Genomic DNA, 24031 nt, shown 5'->3' with positions numbered 1-24031 from the left:
ATTAATATTTTATGAACATCGCGAACCTGCAATATACCCTGGAAAAAATTCTAGTTTTTAAGAAAAAACTCTGCCTTTTTTTTAAAACCAGAGTTCGGTTAGGTCAGAAACCTTAGAAGTTTACCCCCCTTCGGATTAAAACTGATTTAACACTAAATCTCTTAACGTATCAGCATAAATCTTGAAAGTAACTACTTTACTTTCTCCAGGCACGCAAAAGAGCAAACATTTTTCATGGACTTTCCTGCTTAAAAAGAAAATTAAATTCTGGTGAGAGTGAAAAATATTCAAGTAGAATAGAGCTTTGAAAACGTTTATTTTTAAAATGCAACTTGGCAAATTTCATAACACAAACATACATTTTATTTATATTCAAAATACACATCAATTAACTTTTTCAACAATTTACATTTTAAATATTTACACAAAAAATATGAAATATTAATAAACTCTGTGGTCCGATGCTAAAGATATCTACGAAAACTAACCAATATTGTAGTGTAAGGAGTTATGATTTTTAATATTGCCATTATCGTATAGGAGTTTGAATATTTTAGAAAATAAAGATCAAACGTTTTGAAGAACTTACTTTTACTCCATTTATCGTTCAAAAACGAAGTTTGTACTTTAGTACTAGGCCACAGAATTTATCAATATTTTTATAAACCAAATGCAATGTATCAATATATTTTCGTAATAATTATTCTAGATTACCTATGTTTTCAAAATGTAGTCAGCCATACTTTATTCGTTTCAACAGTAGTTTTATTTACATTACTATTTAATTGTACTAAAGTACTAAATACATTTCTCCAGGGATTCTCAACTGCAAGCTCCGAGGGCGAAAGCGATTGCGGTTAGCATAATCAGAAGCGTTGGCGGGCCGCTGGTGCTTGAACCCTGCTGCAATTCAGCTAGGCTCTCTTCTGGAACAATTTTAGGATATCAGATACATAATTATACTACGTATTAACCACATAATAGATCACAATTCAGCTAGGATCTCTTCTGGAATAGTTTTAGAATATCAGATACATAATTATACAACGTACTAACTACATAAAAGATCAAAATTCAGCTGGGATCACTTCTGGAACTGTTTTAGGATAACAGATACATAATTATACTACGTATTAACCACATAAGAGATTGCAATTTAGCTAGGTTCTCTCCTGGAACAATTTTAGGATATCAGATACATAATTATACTACGAATTAACCACATAAGAGATTGAAATTCAGCTAGGTTCTCCTCTGGAACAATTTTAAGATATAAGATTCATAATTATACTACGTATTAACCACATAGGAGATTGCAATTTAGCTAGATTCTCTTCTGGAACAATTTTAGGATATTAGATACATAATTATACTATGTATTAACCACATAAGAGATTGAAATTCAGCTAGGTTCTCTTCTGGAACAATTTTAGGATATCAATAAATAATTATACTATGTATTAACCACAGAAGAGATTTTGAAATTTTTCGGAAGCTAGGTTGGGCTATTTAAAGTTTCAAACTATAATCTAAATTCTTACTATGAAATAACAATAACACGATATCAAAAGTGGACATCTTCAATAGAACATTTGCAGGCATTTTAGTGTCTTTGACAGAAATAGTTTTTTAAGAATAAAATATACAAATAGCTGACGACGTCCAAATATAAAAATATCCAGTCCACGATTTTCAAATTTTTTTGGTAAAATTCTAATTTTTTTTTTAAAATACAGCAACACTGAAAGTTCCGTAGACTTCAAGGTTTTGCATTTCTGACCGCTTCATTTCTCGGTACAACTAAAAATCTTTTCGTTATGCAAATAATTTTGCACCAAGAAACTAAATAATAATAATAATATATTTTTACGATCTTTGACCTTACGGTATTTAATAAATTCATATTTACACAATAAAACACAACGAGTCGTTTTTTGACTTCTGACATAGCAGCTTACATTTTTAAACCGATTAAAAGTAATGTCTTACAAATTTTGCCTGAATCGAAAATAAAATAAAAAATGTCATGTAAGCGGCCTATTGGAAGCTTAATAAGTATAAATATGTTCATAAAGGAGAGTTTTCCGACATTTCATTGGTTACTTTTCTCTTGTTATTGTTTATATACCTCATTCTGTTATAAATATAATCTGTTTTACATCTAGTCTCCTTATTATATCATTATTTAGTTTATATAATTCCGTTCATTTCTATCACATTGAATTAATCTCTAATAGGTATTTTTGGTAGAGTGTAAAAAATTATAAAATAATCAACTGTTGTTTTCCTAAAGATTAATAAATAAATAGAAGACACATTACGCCATACGCATCGTAGCTTGGCCTATTTCAGCATATCGCTCGCCATACACTACCAACGGGAATGTGTGGCAAAAAAATATAGCGCGCTTATAACGTGGTCTGTCACAGGCATAAATAAGAAGTGACTGGGGTATTAAAATCAGATAAAAGTGTGATTTTAATTAATACATAAATTACAGTGACAATTTCGAAATTAATTAAATTATGAATAAAAGGGTGATTGAAGGGGTAGGGAGGGGTGGAAACTCCCATTTTTTGTTATTGTTTGTGCGTACTTCAAATCCGTCCATCAACGCATAAATAAGATATCTTCATTGTTCTTGCATACTTCAAATCCGTCCATCACCGCATAAATCAGATATCTTCATTGTTCGTGCATACTTAAAATCTGTCCATCACCGCATAAATCTTCATTGTACGTGCATACTTAAAATCCGTCCACCACCGCATAAATCAGATATCTTTATTTTCCGCTAGCAGAACTCATCTCTGTGCATATCAAAAACTGTTTTTGTTGTAGGTAAATATTGTCGGTGTACTGAAAAATACAATTTCAACTCTATCGATGTTTGTTTATTGCATCCCTCGAAAAGCATTTCAGCATTACTTACATATTGATGGTTTGCCATCGACGTTATTTGAAATCCAACATTTGATGATATAGGTAGTAGGTACTCCTAACAAACGAATATTTCAAACTGTAGGCCGTACAATTGTTCTGATTTGTCACCAACCTATTAATTTTAAAAAATGTCCAAATTTTCAACATTTTTAAAATGGAAGGACATCTACCATTGTGTTTTTTTTTATTAAATTTGTGGTTAGTAAAAAGTGTCCCCGGCAAGCGGCCTTTTTACGGTACACCCTTTATCCCTTCGTAAAGTGCCATTAATTTTTTTAGTTTACTATTTATGCATGCATTTGCATTCATTTTTAAGCCAAGTCCATCTACATCCAAGTACATCTAGGAAACGTATAAAGAAAAATTCTCGTTTTCTCATTATCTCTAAATAGTTTAAAACAAAATCGCTATTCGAGTTTGTCTGTTTGTACGCTTAGTTCTTCTTAACAGATTTTGATAGGCTTTTCTCGATTATTTATAATTTTTTTCTGGAAGGTTTATGTATTTAATACATGCATAATTTATTTACAGAAAGTAGAGAAAAGTCGATGTTTTGTAATCAATTCGTAAAAATATATTTTTGGGCGCTTACATTGCTAACGCTGGCTGAATATTATGAGATACATCAAAATAATGTACTACGGAATTGTATATCTTGAAAAGGCTTCACAAACTTAAAACTTTACCCCAATAACATTTATAAATCCTCGAGGAACGACGGGTATGCGTCAGTTAGTTTCAATTAATATAATGAACATTTAAAACATTCCTTTGAATTTTATGAACATAAAATAGATTTTTAAACATGGAAATCGACGAAATAGTATATTAAAGTCTTTGATTATATAAATGTCTAGATTGAGCGTTCGAGCGACGAAACGCCAAAAAAAATATCAGGCAACTGTTGGCTGATAAGCTCGTTCAGTCCGCACAGTTGCAAAACGATCGCTGTGCGGTAAACACGTGTTGTGTGACATTTGAAAATGACGATTTGCGCTATAACAGTGTGCAGAAATTACAAAGGACAATAACTAAAAATGTTACCTATCATAGGTAAGTTACCTTTTCATAGCCATATAATAACCATTTAGTTAAAGAAACAATTCAGTTTTAATAGTGTAATTTAGTCTTACAATCGTCTTGACAACGCCATATTTTGACGCATTGTTTACAGGGTTGCCTGTTCTTCAAATTAAAATACCCACATAAGGTAAAAATTGCAAGGCGCAAATGACGCCGTTCTATTTATAAAGAACATTAACTTTAAATTCAGTAAATTTAAATGATTCATCTCTTTAAGAAATATAAGAATCTAGTAAATAAAAAAAATAAATTTAGACACAGCGATACCTGCCGGCTATTTGGCAGCGTCTAGGAATGTATCTTTCTTATTTTCCGTATTTCTTGTTTATTTGTTAAAAATAATCAAATAAAAATGATTTTCTTTTCATTTATATCATTATATTTATGCAGAAAACTATCTTACTTAAATGAATTCAAAATTAAACGAATTATAGGTCCCGCAAAATCAAAACATATTTTTTCCCAACTTTTTGGGAAATACTAAGGAGCTGGTATCACTCAATACGCCTACAGTGACGTTAAGCGCTTACGTCAACGATATAGTTGCGTATACTTGTGTGCGTGACACGCACACAAGTATTTTAAATCTGGCCTGTTCTTTCTGTCGGAATAACAGTGCGACACTCTATCTAGACATTTATATAATCAAAGATTAAAGTATAAGTGGATAAACAGGTCTTTAAAACACGCGCGATTTTTCGAGCACGACGGCGTAGCCGAGTGCTCGAAACAAAGCAAGTGTTTTAAAGACTAGTTATCCACAAATACTTTACGCTATTTTTTTTATTGGTACACTTTTTTTTTTCGACTACCATAATACGGGCGTGTGTCTAGTGTGGTAGTCGAAAAGCATGTAAAAACTGTACACATTAATATTTCATGAATAAAGAAAAAAAAAAAAAAAAAAAAAAAAACTTTGAAAACATAAATATTGATATTATTATTAAAAATTTGGAAATAAGAACTATTAATGAATTCGTGATGTGACATCACAATATCTTGTTGTCATGGAAATGAAAAACACAAACATTAATTTGCAATCTGTCACATAAGATTAATAGTTGACATCACAGTTTTTACTAGTTATTGTGTGTTGTAAAATGAGTTCTAACATTCGTAATTTAAATACCAAAGCAGAATAGCGGTTTATACCTGAAAATCCATAAACTTTGAATAAAATTTTTGAAACATTTGTAATGTTTTATTTGACGTTTAAAATATTCCTGTCAGATTTATAGTTAAAAGTTGACATTTAGACTTCACATTTTGTTGATTTGTTGATGTTGCCATGGTAACTTTAAAAAACGCGCGTTCCATAAAGTGCGATTTAAACACGCTAGAGCGTACTTTAAATGAGTAAAAAAGGGCACCAATAGAAAATAAATATGATTACCTTAGTTTAAAACCCTAGTCATCAATTCTTTAAAGATTTGAACTTATATTAAAGATCTAAGATCAAAGGTTGAATCTCATATTTCGTAACAATGCGACAGTTTCAAGAATTTGATAGCTGGTGTCTCTACAGGCCGTTAACACATATTCTGTTAAGACAATTTAAAAAGAAAAACTACCAATTCATTACAAATAGAAAATTATAATTTTGCTTATTTAAAAAAAAACTTTCATTGATATTTTATTTGGCTACCTAATTATTATTACATTCAAAATATGCATCATTTGCAGTAAAACTAAAAACAAAATTTTGCTTTGCATGCAAATTTTATCAGAAATCTTGAATGTTGGTCGCTGATGCTAACAGTCACATAACTGCGTATAATATTATACATGAGAAGGATACAATACGGGCCTAATTATGGCAAGGACGTTCAATAAATCTATTAGGAAGGTGCCGTATAATTTGAACCTTGTAATAAATAGTAAGAAGTCGATGTTATCGAGTTAATTGAAATTACTAGGGTCTCTGTAGTTTTGATTTTGTATACCCTTAACATGCATAATTACTTGTCATAAATGGAAGAACATATTTGGGTAAAATAAGTTTATTTTTAAACTTAATTTACTAACCAGTTTAAACGGTTTCAACACTATTTTTTGCTTTTTTTAGATTTAGATACCACCATTTATATAGCTACGTATTATTTGTCATTCATGACACTTTTGAAGAAAGTTTATTTTATTTTGAAGATTTCTTCAAAGTATTTGAAATTTTTACAGTAGCAATGTAAGCATTGGCATGTTTTCCGTATGATTTAAGTTATTATAAAATATTGTTTTCATATCGGGAAACGGGTGGGATATAGAATATTTATTTAAGTGGGTGAAAAGGCGGATGGATTCAAGGTGGTGGCACCAGACAGTGCCCTTTGAGTGGCGTTAGAGAGGCCATTCGGTATCAGAATGTGAAAAGTTGCCATCGACAAACTAAAGTAGTTTATTGGAACTTTTCTGTTTTTTTTTTCTGTATTTTATCTTATTATTTATTGTAATATATATTTTTGTCTTGTTTTCTTTAAAAAAAGGAGTTTAGTGACTGCTTACAAAGGTGTATATATAATATATTGAAGGTGGTACGTATATATTAAAGTAATACAAATCTACCATTGATTATAGGGTGTCAATCAAATCTAACATCAAAAATATCATCCTTGCAAAAAATATTATTAACATTTTTTCTACATATAATGTCAGGATATTTTTTACTTTAGGAGGTTTTACCAGTAAAAAGTAGGTCAAGTTTATCGCTCAACACCCTGTATAATTCAAATATGTGAGGTATGTTTTCCTCTTCTTATCTTCATGAACCTTCTAGCGTCTAACATTAGATAAACAGATTGGTTTTCCTATTTTTTTTTAATTTCAGATATACACGGATATTTATATGGATACATAAATATATATTTATTTATTTATTTTTCATGTTCTCCGTAAAACGGTTATTCACCAATACATTATGGAGAAACACGTGTCGGAACACGTGTTCATAACAATCCTAATATTTCAGCATTAAGTAATTGTATATTAACAAGGCAAATGCAGGTGCATAAACACGTGATCCGATATGTTAGGAATTAACTGATTGTTTATTAGGAGACGGCCTGCATTCATTTTTCTGACTGACTCTTAATTATCTGAGAGCAAGCCTGTGCTACTCATTCCCAAGCAAAGAAGTCATTCAATTATAATGTGGTGATTCCAACGGTCATCTTAAGTAATTCCACATGCTAAGGATGACATTACTGTCGGCCACCTTTAACATCACGAATCTCGCAAGGTGATACCTAACATGATTATTTGTTTCGTGTGGTGCCCATTTTAATCATAACGCAAAGTCCAAAGTGTAAAGTTAGAATTTTGAACTGTTTTTTGAATGTTATGTGTAAATACGTTTTAATCATACTTCTTCAGTTATGTTTCATAGTCATTACACTGAGTGTAATGACTATGAAACATAACTGTTGCTAAGATCACTGTCAAGTTCTAAGTATAAAAGTTATGATAGTTATCTTAGTAAGTACCTTCGTAAATTAAAATATTGTCCCTCTGAAAACTGAAGTGGTCGGAGACTGAAATATCCCACAAACTAAACGTGAGATGTAATAAGATGATTTAGATGTGGATAATTTAGTGGTGGCTTACCATGTCATAGCGAGCTAGCAAATTTTTTAAATAAAAAAATTAAAACTGCCAAGTACTACTATACCTAATTTCGCCAAACGTCAATACAGTGTCAAGATGGACCCGTGATTTTGATGGAAATTAAAGTGGATAAGATTTTTTAAATTTTGTTTGTTTATCTATGATAATGCACCAGGCCTTGTTCTAAATGGAAATAAAAAATGAATTCCTTTTGGCCATTTAATAAACGTTATTTTTTTAAAAAAGCGCCTCATTAAAGCCCTGCATACATTTTAAAATGACCTAAAATCAGAATACTATGAAAAAAACTAATAATAACCTGATAAATGAAACGAAAATAACTTAAACTTAGTTTTAAGGCGATGCACTACATCGTGTAATATTTTAAATCGAGCCGCTATCAATAACACCCCTTACGTAAATGACGATAAGGTTTAAATTACCGCTTAACACCATCCACCTGCTTTGATTTATTCAAGAAAAAACATGGCCAAAAAGTGCCTTTTATTTTATTTTGTGGCTGTTCAGGCATAAATATTTAATTTTTTTTCCGATCATTTTATAAATAGGTAACTTAATTTTCCACATTATACAATAAAATGATAACCAAAAAATGGGTTCGTAAGTAGGAGATTTTGAACTTTAAAGCAGTTTTCATAGGCCTTATACATTTTTTTTCTGGGCTTATAAAAAGACTTATCTAAAAAATACTCGATTATTTCAAAGGCCAAGATGTATTCTACTCGCAGTATTTAATTAAAGCATCTGATACATTTCTAGGCGACCAAATTTTCAAACCAAAAACACATGATTTTGCATTACCACGTAGTGCATCGCCTTAAGTCACTTTATTGATATATTTTTACTGTCTACCGGTTTCAGTACCTCCGTAGCATCATCAGGACTGTTATAAAAGTAATTCTATCAAATACAGAAGAAAACATATTTATACACATATTATCAAAAAAAAAGACAGTATACTAGAGTGCCACAGCGCGTCAGTTGTGGGAGAGAGGCGGGGGAGGGGAGTGTGGAATAAGTGAAATAATGGGAAACATACTTAGAATTGGACTGAGGGTTAGATTTAATTGGTTATAAATGATTTAAACGTTTAAATTTACCGTTTTTTTATTTTCAAAGCTTCTAAATTGTTAAGTCTTAAACCTATTCCATTTTAAGAAAACATAATAATAACGTGTGTATTCCAGAATAACCGAAATAAAATCTACTTTTTACAAAATGCGCATATTATAACTCGATACTCATTACACAAAAATGCACTGCCAGATGCACGTACGCTTTGTTTTTACAATTTTGCAAAATTTGCATCCGATCCCTCTTAGCTAAATTTGTTGAAGGTTGAGATTCTTCAATGTTTTCACCCTGCCTAATCAGGTTTTGTAACTATTATTAGTAAAAACTGTATACCAACCTATGTTAAATCACCTCAAAATGTTTTTCAGTCTATAAAAACAATAACTGTACACAATACTTATCAAAAATAAAATAATCCTACACAAATTAGAAAACACGAAAACAACTTACTTTTATAATTCTTACTACAATAATACTTTACTGGGTTAGTACCTACCCGACTTGTTAAATTTCTCGAAAACTGAACAAGTAGTGTCCTGCTCCTAATACGGTTCAAACGGTACTGTAAATCAAGGAGAATATCGGGGGCAGTGGTTGTTTGGCTTGCAAAACATAAGCTGGAGAAGTTTCGGTCGGATCCGCAGGGACCCAGTGTAGTACTGAAGGGTTAAAACTCGTTTCAATAACCAAATATCCATAATAATCTATGCAACAAAATGATTATTTATTAAATTAAATTCGTTTTCGGTTTTGAATACTAATTGAGTTACAATCTGCATGAAGAATTAATCATGCCTGAAATTCACTGAGGCCCAAAATACAGACGGCAGAGTATCTCCAATCATAACTAAGCTAGAGATAACGCAAAATGCACTGAGGTCCAAAACACAGATGGCGGAGTATCTCTAATCATAACTGAGCTAGAGTTAACGCAAAATGCACTAAGATCCAAAACACAGATGGCAGAGTATCTTTAATCATAACTGAGCTAGAGCTAACGCAAAATGCACTGAGGTCCAAAACACAAATGGCAGAGTATCTCTAATCATAACTGAGCTAGAGCTAACGCAAAATGCACTGAGGTCCAAAACACAGATGGCAGAGTATCTCTAATCATAACTGAGCTAGAGCTAACGCAAAATTCACTGAGGTCCAAAACACAGATGGCAGAGTATCTCTAATCATAACTGAGCTAGAGCTTACGCGAAATCTACTGAGGCCTAAAACGCTAACGCAAAATGACTATTGATGGAAGACGACGGATAACTCAGTTCCATTCAGCAACAATTTTTAAGAAAAAGTTCACTCGGTGTTGTGATAATATATGTAATCGTCGGATATATCGACGCTAACTGAAGTAACGTTTCTGAAGATTGGTGGTTTTACCATATTTGCAAGAAAATAATACTGCTCAATAAGCTTGATCAGTGAAACTGGCGAGTATAGGTCTATTTATTGATTATTAGCGTTGGACTACTTTCTGCCTATTCACCCAAAATCATAAACCTTTACATTTATATGATTTCCAAAACTCATAATTTGAATATTGTCAAAACTTTCCTAATACTTTCCAGGGAACTCTTTCAAGGGTTAACTTAACTGCCTCGACTTTATGTAGCCTCCCTTAGGACAGTCAAAACTTTTTATGGAATGGTTAGAAATTAATCGTTCGTCTAATTACTAAATTGCTGTGCGGAGCTCAAGAGGTATTTTGCTAATTGCCTACGTAATTAAGAGAACAATTCTCTAAATTAGTACACGGTTATAAATTCTCGAGTTACACAACTACATCTCACGAAGCCAGACCGAGAGCAGTGGAATAGTTATTTTTTAAGAATGCGGAATCACTTTCTTACCAAGATTTAATGTGGGTAGAAACATACAGTACACCTTAGAATTTATGAGTGCAATCTATGAATATCGGTTTTACCAAGATCTGAGAACCGTTTTTTAAATGAAAAATTTTATTGAAAAAATTTACGTGTGAAAACCATTTCGCATCAAGGAATATTTTTTAAAGTTACAAAGTTAAAGTTTTGAGTTGAAGATTATTGACTGTTTCAATTTTTTTATTTTAATGTATTGTTTTCCTGTGAAAGCAACCATGCCATATCAAAAATTATTTGTTGGGTAAGACTGTTAGTAATTAGATTCTTACACTCAGGTTCAAGGTTGATGTGGTAAAGCCGGCCATGAGCCTGGTTTAAGACCGTTTTACTAAACTACAGTGTGGAAGGCAGGCTTGGGCAACATATTTTGGACGCTACGTTTGGTGATTTAGCATGGGTGCCCGGGGTTCATGGTGTGAGGCCTGCCCACCAGATGGGTGGCTTGCCAGATCGAGAGAGGCTGGTTTGGAGAGACCCTTTGGCCTGTGTAACAGGTCTCTCGAACCATCGCCTTGCGCGGGAGTGGGAGGGATATATTACATGGTTCCATGATAACTCAACAAAGTGACAATTGAACACACTTTTAAAAAGTGATATAAAGTCATTAGCCTAACCTAACCTAACCTAACCTAACCTACATAACCCAGGTAATAAAGTTTTTGTTTCATCACTTTCCATGACTTTATATAACTTTTTAAAGATGTGGTGAATTATCATTGTTATGATTTATCCGGTTACCATTACATATGTCTATCACTCTTGGATACACTGATCCACAGATTACTACAAAACAGTCGTACCTGTTACCTTCGCAGAACTTCATCTCCTTCCTTTCCTTAAAAAAGACCATTCACACAGTATCCCAAAGAGTGACATATAGAAATTATTTTCCTCAAGACCTCTTGTTTGGGGATAATGTTAAAAAAAAATAAACGAACACCATGGTAATTATTCGGAATCGCTGGCCACGTTTAATACGATTCTTTTTTAAATAAAAGTTTTCGCTTTACCTTAATTTACTGTAAAAGGAAACTGACTACATTTGAGAAATTTTTAATTTTTAATTACTTAAAATGAAAATTCTCTTTCGTTGCATGGGATGACAGCCAAAATAATTTCTGTTGATGACATTTTCTAATGTTGGTCTTCCTGATACCATACGAGTCGCTAGAGTTACCATTTAATCTATGGAAAATACGTAGGTATTATTTTGGCATCACTCTGAAACTAAAAAAAAGGTATAAAGGCATGTTTTATAAATAAAGAAATATATTTTGAAGAGTTTAGGTTATTATAGGTTAGGTTAGACGAACTCATTAGAAACTCATCTTTTTACACATTACTAGGTATAAAATAACGCACTCCTTTTGTACTGCGTGGATATTCAAGGCAAAATCAGGTTTCAGTGTCGCAGATGACCGACACATGAATCTACTTTGCTCGTCATCTTGACTTCATTCACTCTCCGCGCTCCCGCTCTCTCCACTTGCGCCACACTCATCTTGCCATTGCACAAAAACAAGGTTCATCCACATATTCTTGAAGTAACTACGTTCCAGTCTTTTAATTTCGAAGGGCTTAAACAACGATCTGATCAAGCTACAAAAAAAAATGATGAACCACTGTCACGTCAAAAATTGACGGTTATGTGTCAAGAAATCAGGATGACTCTGATCGTTTTATGACGATGTTAAAGCTGGTAGTCGATCAAACAACTGGTATTTAAAAATTGTTCGTTTCCATTAATGTTTTTCGTTTGGGACGCCATTGTACCTACTTAATAGTTATTTGAGTTTCAATCATAATAGAGGGAGGAGGGGGTTACCATTTTATTTTGTGCGTAGGGTTTGATATTAAATGTTTTAATTACGCCTATCATTATTTGCGAACATTTCATCAGCTTATTTTATAACATAAAAAAATATTTTTTTAATTAGTCGTGAATCTGCAAAGTTTAATAAGTCGATGAATTTATGATAAAACATCAAAGATTAGTTTAGTCTACTAGCTTATTACTATCCGCTGATGAATAAATAATTTTGGCTTTTTTTATTTCCTGTAAATCCATTAAAATAAACAATATTCTTTTTAATTAGAATTTTTAAGCAAGTTATAATAAATTTGAGATTTTTACCTCGTGAAGAAATCCATAAAATTTTAATACAAGACCTTACTTTTATTTATTTATGTAAAAAAGTAATAAAGCCTTGGGCAATTATTTTTTTATAAAATAATGATTAACTGTATAAATATACTTTTAAGAACGTTTTACCTTAAATCATGATTAAACCTAAAATACATAAAACTAAGTGCCAATAATTCCGTACGAAGCGAGTCTTAACACAGCCACTTCTAAGTCAATAAAACAACACGGAATTTCCGAAGAGATCAAAGATCTTATTAGGGAAGAGAAATGCAAAAAAGTTGCAATCCTATGGTAAAAATGTATAATAACCGATTTTCTCGCCACGTAAGAGATGCTCTAAATGAATCAGTAACAAACGCTAGCATGAGTGTATATCGTCCCAAAAAAATTACAGAGCAGCGAACTGGAAGCTCTACAAAACTCTCAGACTACCAAAGACCATAAAATCTTTTTTTCAAGGCCCAAACGAAGTAGTATACTATACTGTAGACAAGGCAGAAGCCTTTGCAGACAGTCTTGAAGCCCAATTTACCCCAATAACCGATCATGATGACCTATCCTTCGTTGCGACGGTGGATTCAAAAGAAACTTGAATATTAAATACAAAATCTTACGACTTGCCAATCAAATTTTCAAAACCTAATTAAATCAAAAAAATAATAAACTTTCTTAAGATAAAAAAGTGGCTGGTCCAGACGGCATATCAAATATTAAATGTCTCCCTATTAAAGGCATCTACTCCCTAACAAACAGCCATTTCCAATGTGTCACTATGACTTTCCTTAACATTACAACACGCAAATGTTAATTTAATACCTAAACCAGTCAATGACTCACTATTAACCGAGAATCATCGCCCCATCAATTTCCTTTCCTGCTTAGATTACTAACTTTAGAGAAAATCATTAAAAGTCGATTATAATCATTTACTCGTGAAAATAAAACTTTGCCAGATTCCCAACATTATTCTTCAATACATCAACACCTCTGTGTAGTCGAACAAATAAGAGGTTTCAACATGAACAAACATACGGTGATCCTTGCGCTAGACATAAGATAAAAATTCGACATTATGGCATTACGGTTTACTGCATACAATGTATTTTATGGGCTTTACCAAAACGTTTATTAAAATTATATTTAGCTACCTTTCAAATCGTAATTTTCAAGTCCAATTGGATGATATTCTATCCTCAGAACGTCCACTAAAATCCGGTGTCTCCCAAAGCGGATTGCTGTCTCTTGACCTTCATAACGTTTATTTTAGCGATATTTCCCCACCAATCAACCACAACATAAAAAATTCTAGTTCGCAGACTATACACATGTTATTTCAAGTTCAACTGTCGTGATCACTGCTACACGCCGCGTAAAGCTATAAACCACTCTAATAGATAATATTGAAAAATGGAGAATTTCAATTAATCCCACCACAAGTGCTGCTACAGTTTTTTCACGAAGACTGTCCAAAAAGCCCCCGAACATAATACTATTTGGGAAAATATCAATTAAATATCTCGGAGTCACAATATACTCTAAATTAACGTGGGCTAAACACATCAATGAAAAAGTAAAATCATCAAATAAGTCAATATTGGCACTCAACTCCATGCTAGGTAGAAATAGTCAACTATCAGCAGACAATAAATTACTTATATTCAAGACGACCATAAGATTGGGCTTTACATACTGCACCCATTTGGGGATACGCAACTCATGTACAATTAAACAAATTACAAACTCTCCAAAACAAAGTCTTTCGATTAGCGTTGAATGCGTCGAAGTGGATCAGGGTTAACACTCTCCATAAAGACACAAACATTCTCTTGATAAATAAGTTAATTGTTTCACACTCGGAAAAATTCTTCGCTGGCCTAGCCTGTGATGGTTTGAATACTCAGATAAATAAACAAACGATAAAACGAAACGAACGTGCTCCAAAAAAATTTTTGTTTGAGATAAGAACATAAGATTTATTGACAGGCGGGCTTGAAGTAAACATGTTCCCACTGGAAGGAAGGAAAGAGATCGCAGGACAGTCGGTTTTTGAACGTGGATACGTTGACAGCACAGAGAAATCAATACAAGTCAGAAGTGATATGTGAAATTACAGTTAATTAGTGAATTCAAATGGTGTTAGAGAGTATTGTGGAATATTGAATTAAAGTGAAATATTATTGAACCGGTGTTTGTGTGAAGTGAAAGTGGTTGTACTCAGTGAGGATAGGAATAATTGGATAATTTGTAGAGCGCAGTTTTGTGAAAAATCACCTCAGGGGCGCTAAGAGTTGGGCGATCGCGATTATTATATGAAATGTGTTAAATTAAACGTTGTGATGTTTTGGACACTCACATAAAATAAACGAAACGAACGTGCTCAAAAAAAATTTTTGTTTAGACAACGACGGGAGATTTATGGACAGACAGGCCTGGAGTAAACACATTCACACGGGACAGGGCGCAGGGACGGGCAGTCGAGGCTTGAACTTGGGTGCATTGACAGCCCCGAGAAATGGATACAAATCAGAAGTGTTGTTTGAAATTGCAGTTAATTATTGAATTCAAATGGTATTAGAGAATATTGTGGAATATTGAATTAAAGTGAAAGATTATTGATCCGGTGTTTGTGTGAAGTGAAAGTGGTTCGACTCAGTGAGAAAACAATTAATAATAATGACAATAATAATAATTGGATAATTTGTAGAGCGCCGTTTTGTAAAAACCCACCTCAGGGGCGCCAGGTGTTGTGCAATCGCGATTGTGTTATAAAGTTGTGTTGATTTAAACGTGATTTCGTATACAGTTCGAACTAGATTGCTTGTCTTAAAAACATGAAAATAATAAAAATAATGATCGCGTTTTTAAAACAAAGTGAATGTACTTAAAGGCAGGAAGTGTTTAATCGGGCTAAGTTATTGATTTGGCGAGATGGCATTCTATCCACGGAGACCGAAAACCAGAGAATCAAATAGATTATTAACTGTGGGTTCGAATCCTAACAGATTAGGGAGGTACAATTTTATTTACAGGAATATTTAATTACCCTTTTATAAGCGTAGGGAGGAGGTCGAAAATTAAAGTGATTTAGCTATATAGTGTAACCAGGTAAGCTTCACGCTGAGAATGAGAGGTGATTAACTGGGTGAGTTTTTATATTATTTATTAAATTTCAGAGGACCTTTTTAAAAGACGGATACAACCGAGGTACAGGAATTAAGTTTACGACACCTGCCGCCCAAATAATGTTATCATTAACAAGGATGTGCTAGGCGAACCGTCAATCAGCTGTGAGCGAGAGACGAGTCAACGACCTTTTCATATATAGGACAAGACGCAGGTACAGTCAGTCAAAGGGGGAAGTTTTGCTAGCGTATGCCGTCCCGAATTGAAAGCGATCGGATGCAACCAGACGGAACAAAATGAAAACTTTTCTTCTGTTATTTGACTTTCTAATTTAATACTTTTCATCTATTGTTTGACTTTCTAAGTTACGAATTGGGATGCACAAAAACAAATCTAAAGTCGAAAGAGGGAGATGGTAATCTCCGAAATAAAACTACCAACCGAACAACTTTTCTCAACAGGTACCTTTCGAGAGGTAGGCAGCCTCTTTAAATTAAATGCAAAAATCAAACCAATTATCCGTTTATACCTACCTGAGAGGATAGGTATTCAGTAGGAGTTACCCATACCTAATACACGAGGATGCTAGTAACCTCATAAAATAAATACTGGAACCAAATATTAAAATACAGACAGTCCTCATCCCAAATTTGGCATATCGAGTAGACCTTACATATATCTCACATGATAATTGGCTGAATGGGTAGGCACACAACCTATCGTTAATAAGCGGGCAAAATGTCGACAAAATCGTCGTGTGTTATTTATGTATTGACCTAGAAAGGGATGTAAATCCCCGACGACGTGGGAGTTACAACGTTTTATAGAGGTGGCACGTAACTTAGGACCTTACGTGTCACATTTTCGCGACTAGATTCGTGATAAAGGGATGTTATGGTTTTCCCCTTCTACACTCAGTAAAGTAGTTTATCCTGGAGGTGTTTGAGATTGGGGCAATTCTGAAATTGGTGAAGAGACCTGGTTTTCTTTATTCTGGCGTGAAGGTTGCCGATTTGGAACAAGGGGAGACCCGGCCGGTTGTGATATCCAGACACGCAGATATCGATTGCCTTGTTCGAATTATCATCCATCAGTTTTGTTTGGTAAGCGGAGGAGCCAGTCTTAACTTGAAAAAAATTCATTTCCTTTCCTCTCCTTCCCCTCCCAAAATATATACATGGATGGCGCCGACAACTAACACCATAAATTTATCGTATGTATATCACATATATAAAATCTAACACTTTATTATACTCACATAACCCTACGATAGATAGAATCGCGTAGCTAGTTGGGGGAGCAGGCGACTTAGAAGATAAGGTTTATGAAATGGTTTTAAAACACAGCGGTAATGGATTCAACTCACTCTATCTCAAAAGAACCGAGGGATACCACACATACATACATAACTAGGATTCTAAACCGAGAAACAAAAAACCAACACAACGTTCGGTGAAGCCTTTTTATACTGAACCGTCACGTGAAATGAGTACGTTCAAGGTCGTACGTCACGTGGACAAACTAGGATGTACACACTTGAAGGGGTGTGTAATAAAGAGAGGAGGAAAGGCTTATAAAGACCACAGGGAGGATATTCCTACCCCGGATATACATAACCAAAGCCTTATGGAAAAGTTTCCTAGGGGACTTACAGAAAATTTATCGTAGAAAGAAGAGAAGGAAAAGTTTGAAGTAGAAAGGGCAGATCATTACAACGTGATTCCGTAAATATGTACTTCAAACTAAATTACTTGTCTTAAAAACATGGAAATAATAATAATAATGATTGCGTTTTAAAACAGAGTGAACGTATTTAGAGGCAGGAAGTTTCTAATCGGATTAGGGAGGAATTAAAGATTTGGCGAGATGGCGGTCTATCCACGAAGACCGTAAACCAGAAAATCAAACAAATCATAAAACTCGAGTTCAAATCCTGACAGATTAGGGAGGTACAATTTTATTTACAGAATTATTTAATTACCCTTTTATAGGCGTAGGGAGGGGACCAAAAGTGAACAAATTGCAAGGATTTCGCTAAAGGGAGGAAAGAAGCCGATATGGAGGGGACCGAAAATTAAACTGATTTAGCTATGTAGTGTGTAACCAGGTAAGTTTCACACTAAGATTTGGAGGTGACTAACAGGGTGAGTTTTTATATTATTTATTAGATTTCGGAAGACCCTTTAAAGGACGGATACAGGAACCGAGTTTGCAACGCCTGCAACCCAAATAATGTTCCCATAAAGAGGAATACGCTAGACGAATTGTCAATCAGCTGTGAGTGGGAGACGGGCCAGTGACCTTTTCATTTATAGGCCGAGAGGCGTGGTGTACAGTCAGTCAAAGGGGAAGTTTCGCTAGCGTATGACCGCCCGAATAGAAAGCGATCGGATGCAACCAGACAGAACAAAATGAATACTTTTCTTCTGTTATTTGACTTTCTAATTTAATACTTTTCATCTATTGTTTGACTTTCTAAGTTACAAATTGGGATGCACAAAAACAAATCTAGAGTCAAAAGAGGGAGATGGTAATCTCCGAAATAAAACTACCAACCGAACAACTTTTCTCAACAGGTACCTTTCGAGAGGTAGGCAGCCTCTTTAAATTAAATGCAAAAATCAAACGAATTATCCGTTTATACCTACCTGAGAGGATAGGTATTCAATAGAAGTTACCCATACCTAATACACGAGGATGCTAGTAACCTCATAAAATAAATACTGGAACCAAATATTTAAATACAGACAGTTCTCATCCTAAATTTGGCATTTCGAGTAGACCTTACATATATCTCACATGATAATTGGCTGAATGGGTAGGCACACAACCTATCGATAGAAGCAGGCTAAATTTCGACAAGATCGTCGTGTGTTATCTATGTTATTGACCTAGAAAGGGATGTAAATTCCCGACGACGAGGAAGTTACAACGTTTTCTGGAGGTGGCGCGTAACTTAGGACCTTACGTGTCACATTTTCGCGACTAGATTCGTGACAAGGGATGTCATGGTTTTCCCCTTCTACACTCAGTAAAGTAAATTATCCTGGAGGTGTATGAGGTTGGGGCAATTCTGAAATTGGTGAGGAGACCTGGTTTTCTTTATTCTGGCGTGACGGTTGCCGATTTGGAACAAGGGGAGACCCGGCCGGTTGTGATATCCAGACACGCAGATATCGATCGCCTTGCTCAAATTATCATCCATCGGTTTTGTTTGGTAAAGAGGAGGAGCCAATCTTAGCTTGAACAAATTCATTTTCTTTCCTCTCCTTCCCCTCCCAAAATATATACATGGATGGCGCCGACAACTAACACCATAAATTTATCGTATGTTTATCACACATATAAAATCTAACACCTTGTTATATTCACATTACCCTACGATAGATAGAATCACGTAGCTAGTTGGGGAGCAGGCGACTTAGAAAATAAGGTTTATGAAATAGCTTTAAAACACAGCGGTAATGGATTCAACTCACTCTATCTCAAAAGAACCAAGGGATACCACACATATATAGATAACTAGGTTTCTAAACCGAGAAACAAAAAACCAACACAACGTTCGGTGAAGCCTTTTTATACTGAACCGTCACGTGAAATGATTACGTTCAAGATCGTAAACCAAGTAGACAAACTAGGGTGCACACACTTGAAGGGGTGTGTGTAATAAAGAGAGGGGCAAGGGCTTGTAAAGACGGCAGGGAGGACATTCCTACCCAGGATATATACATAACCAAAGCCTTATGGAAAAGTTACCAATGGGACTTAAAGAAAATTTATCGTAGAAAGAAGAGAAGGAAAAGTTTGAAAAGTGCAGATCATTACAAGCCGGACATGAAAATCCAACCATTAACGCTCTCGTAAATTACCAAACATAAAAAAACTAAAGTAATCCAGATAGTTAAGTATATAAAAAATAAATTATAACATAATGTTCCGAGACGTGTATAGTTTTAAGTTTCATTTCACATCATCATAATAAAAACATTCCACAATTTGCAATTATGCTAGAGTCGGTAAACTAATCCATCAACTGGCGCGGCGAACTGATGAAACATTCCCACCTGAGCGCCCGTCTAGAGAAGTCATATCTCACATAGTTCCTTCCCGCGTTTCGCCTTCTCATCATAATATTATCGTGTGTATTGGTGTTTTTAAATAAAAGTCATATTTTGAACGATTTTCATATTTATTTTTCTCCAATATCCGCGACCCTTTAGCACTTTGTTGAGGTAAGGCGCAGACAACCACACTGCTAAGTTATCAATATTTTTAAAGCACGGTGCCAAAGTTCCTTACAAATAAATAAAAAAATCATAAATTTTAGATAAATCTAGCGCTGCTTGCTCACTAATTTATCATCACTTTGATTAAAAATTATTTTAAAAAATAGCATTAATAGTTACTCAGAAATTACCAACTTCATTATTACTATTTACTTTGACTTTCAATCATACATAACAGAACAAGACACAGAAAATAAAAATGTAACGGTCTCTACTGGGAATCGAACTCAGGATCTTTGTCTTACCGAGACAACGTCTTCATCTACTCGACCATTTGAAACTAATTGTTAATCGTCTTATTTGTCGATCTCATATTTCAAATTCCGAATTAAAAATATTATCTTGCAACTAATTTTTTCCATATTTTTGGAAGTTACCATTTTTAATAAACACAAAGTTCTAAATAATTGACATTTGTAATCTAGACAGTGTTTCGGATAAACATATCCGATTTTTATTAATATGGGATTCTTATTGAATTTTTCTAAAAGTCTAAATAAATATTATTTTTTTATTGAAACAAATATTGGATTCCAAGTTCCAATGGTCGAGTGGAAAAATACGTTGTCCCGGGAAGACAGAGATCTTGGGTTCGATTCCTAGTTGAGACCGATAGCTTTAAAAATATATATTTGTCTTGTTCTGCTTCATGTTTCGTTTAGGTTTGTTAGTATTATTCTTCTTTAATGACATATTACATTATATTTTGTTTATTCAGCATCTGAGAAGATTTTGTAATTGACAAAATTCGACACATTTATTACTACTGATGACGGTGGGTGTTGTAATTTACCTGTAACTCAAAATCACTGGCGTGAAGCAACCACAGATTTATGCAAATATTTTTAGCTAAAATTTCGCTCAATGAGTTCATTCCAGTGAAATTTGAACTACGTTTGAGCAATGCGACTACTAAAGCGGATGCTTGTATAACTGAAAATTATGTTTCACTTCTTACTAAAATTAATTAAAATTACATATACTGCAACGCTAACAGTTACATTACATGTTTATTTGTTAGTGTATTTTTCTGTAAATAATTCTACATATTGTGTAATGGCAAATTCATTTAATCACAATGTTTAAAATCCTTACGATGCCTATTAATTTACAAGTAATTCAGATTAAAATAAATTTATTTCTTTTTAGATATCGAAAAAAAACCTTTTTATGGGAGTTTTACCTTGCGTTTAAAGTAAGTTTTTCTCTAGAATAACACATTCGTTGCCCGTGGTAGATTCCTTGGCGGAAATTGTGATGCTTGCTCACACCTCGCGAAATCTCTAATTTCGAAAGGAGCACTCAATTAGTCGAGTGCTAAGAGTGCACTATGCACCTAATTCTGCGAAGTGTGTAATTATAACCCTCTCTGACGCTGAACTGTACGACACCTCGCTTTAAAAACCTACACACCTATTCAAATGGTAAAAGTAGTCAAAGATTATAGAAAACGTTATAACTGAACAATCACGCTGTTTCTCCGCAGGGGTAGGCAGAGAGGACGGAACGCCAAACAACTCGATTACTCTTTTATTATTCTGACTCTTGACATGGCCCGACTCAAGTATCTGATTCACTTGGTGGTGCCATGTCTTCCTCGGCGTTCCCGACTTCTGCTACCATTCACATTTACATCGTATATTCTCCTTACACTCCTTTCTGCGCTCATTGGCTCTACATGCCCAAACCATCTAAGCGTCCTTTTCTTGATCATACTCATTACGCTTATATATATATATATATATATATATTTTTTTTTTATAAAGAAAGACAAACATTCCCGGGTTACGAATAACCTGACAATATTTGAAATCTCTCTTCAATATCTCCTCCTACCACCACAGTAAGCTGAAAATGTTGCTTGTGTTGTGATGGAGGACTTAGCCAGCCGAGGAATTGAACATACTACACCTGGGTGGGACCCAAACGCGATGTCAACTCGGCCACCGACCGGTCATCATCCTTGCACTATTTGCGGATCTCCATATTTCTCACACGATCATGCATGTTTTTACCACACATACGACTCAGGGATCTCATTATGTTATGAAAACAGATAATGTAGAAAATGGTTTGTATTTTGTCCTTGAAACGCGAGTTTGAGGTTCATCAATTAAAAGTGCGGTGAAAAGAACATTAAACGATATTTTGTTTATTTTGTTTTGCGTAATATCTTTGTTTATTCATTTGAATTAATGACTGTAGTTCAGATTACGGATATAGCGATGTTGATATCAAGAATTTCAGATTAAGACAAAGTTTGATAGTAAGTTTAGTATTTATTTTGAGTTGCACGCAAGATTCTCCAACAAATAAAAATAGAAAATTTTCAGTTTTTCGTCCGAATATGTAGTTTAATGTTTACAGTTTTCTAGCAGTTAGATACTTGTATTAATCGGCGATAATTCGCTTTCTTCACAACACTACTTTGAGAAATATAACCAATAATTGTCTGTCTCTCACCAGAGAAATACTGAAACTCTGGAATGAGGTGCAGGAGTTTAATTTACAATACTCGTTTAAGGCGATGCCATACGTAGTAATGCAAAATCATGTGTTTTTGGTTTGAAAATTTGGTCTCCTAGAAATGTTTCAGATGCTTTAATTAAATACTGCGAGTAGAATACATCTTGGCCTTTAAAAAAATCGAGTATTTTTTAGATAAGTCTTTTTATAAGCCCAGAAAAAAATAATGTATAAGGCCTATGAAAACTGATTTAAAGTTCAAAATCTCCTACATACGAACCCATTTTCGGTAATCATTTTATTGTGTAATGTGGCAAATTAAGTTATTTATAAAATGATCAAAAAAATTTATATATTGATGCCTGAACATCCACATTATAAAATAAAAGGCACTTTTTGGCCATGTTTTTTTCTTGCATAAATCAAAACAGGCGTATGGTGTTAAGCGGGAATTTAAACCTTATCGCCATCTACATAAGGGTTGTTATTGATAGCGGCTGAATTTAAAATATTACCTGACGTAGTGCATCGCCTTAATTTATTTTATTTCAAACTTGCTGTACCCCATCACGCGTTGCTGTGGCTCAGTATGTCTGTGCAGATAGAGATACAATAGCGCGTGTTGCTTTTTCATCTAACAGATGGTGCTGTTTTTATCTGTCACAGGTCACCTCATTGATGACAATGTTGTGTCAAAATTTAAAAGCGATCGGTAAAGATTTTTCAGAGATTTAAAATTTTGAACAAATGAACATTTACAATATAATCTATGTACATAGTGAGGCTTGAGTCGGGTATAGTCTTATCGATGTTATACAGACTAGGTCACCCGTATTTAATCTTTAGAATTACAAAATTTTATACGGACCTTAACTCATTATTATACTTATAATACTTAAAGAATATTTACATTTTTTTGCTGACAAGTAATTAGGCGACCAAAATTACCTTTTTAGTGAAATTAAAAGATATTTGTGATTCATTTTTTGATTTATCGATCACTAGGGCAAAAAATACACATTACAAATAAAGAATAATCAATGAATAAAATAATTTTGGTACCTATTTTATTATTTGTTTGATATGACTTATACATATCAGTCCCAATTTCAAAAATTAAAAACTCATTGAACTTGAATAATTTTACGCATTACGCAGGTATACGATTTCAAATCACCCATGCACCCATGCACCGATAACCGCAATCAAATTAGTATGTTCAATTATGACGGGTAGATTTATTTAAATAATTAATTTATTTTAATATAGATCATATGGGTTACATTAATACATAAATATTTTGCAAAATATAATATTTAGGTTCATAATTGGTCATGTATACCTTATCAGAAAAGAGGAGCTCTTGTGCCTGATAAGGGATATATTTTTAGATAATTATGTGA

At 33.7% G+C, this 24031-nt stretch overlaps 1 protein-coding gene across 1 annotated transcript in view; it reads right to left on the bottom strand.

Moving 5' to 3' along the window:
- Window positions 1-623: 623 nt before the first annotated feature.
- Window positions 624-24031, bottom strand: part of LOC149425878 (uncharacterized) — a 310068-nt gene continuing 286660 nt past the window's right edge. Inside the window, exon 7 of the mRNA XM_089643802.1 lies at window positions 624-923. Within this exon, the coding sequence (XP_089499928.1) occupies window positions 823-923 (101 nt within the window). The 3' untranslated portion in view covers window positions 624-822. The remainder of the gene's footprint in view (window positions 924-24031) is intronic.

Source organism: Hesperophylax consimilis, chromosome 2 (assembly GCF_061612785.1).
Source record: "Hesperophylax consimilis isolate HC1 chromosome 2, BYU_Hcon_1.0, whole genome shotgun sequence".
Lineage (NCBI taxonomy): Eukaryota > Metazoa > Arthropoda > Insecta > Trichoptera > Limnephilidae > Hesperophylax > Hesperophylax consimilis.
This window is presented reverse-complemented; position numbering and strand designations above follow the sequence as displayed.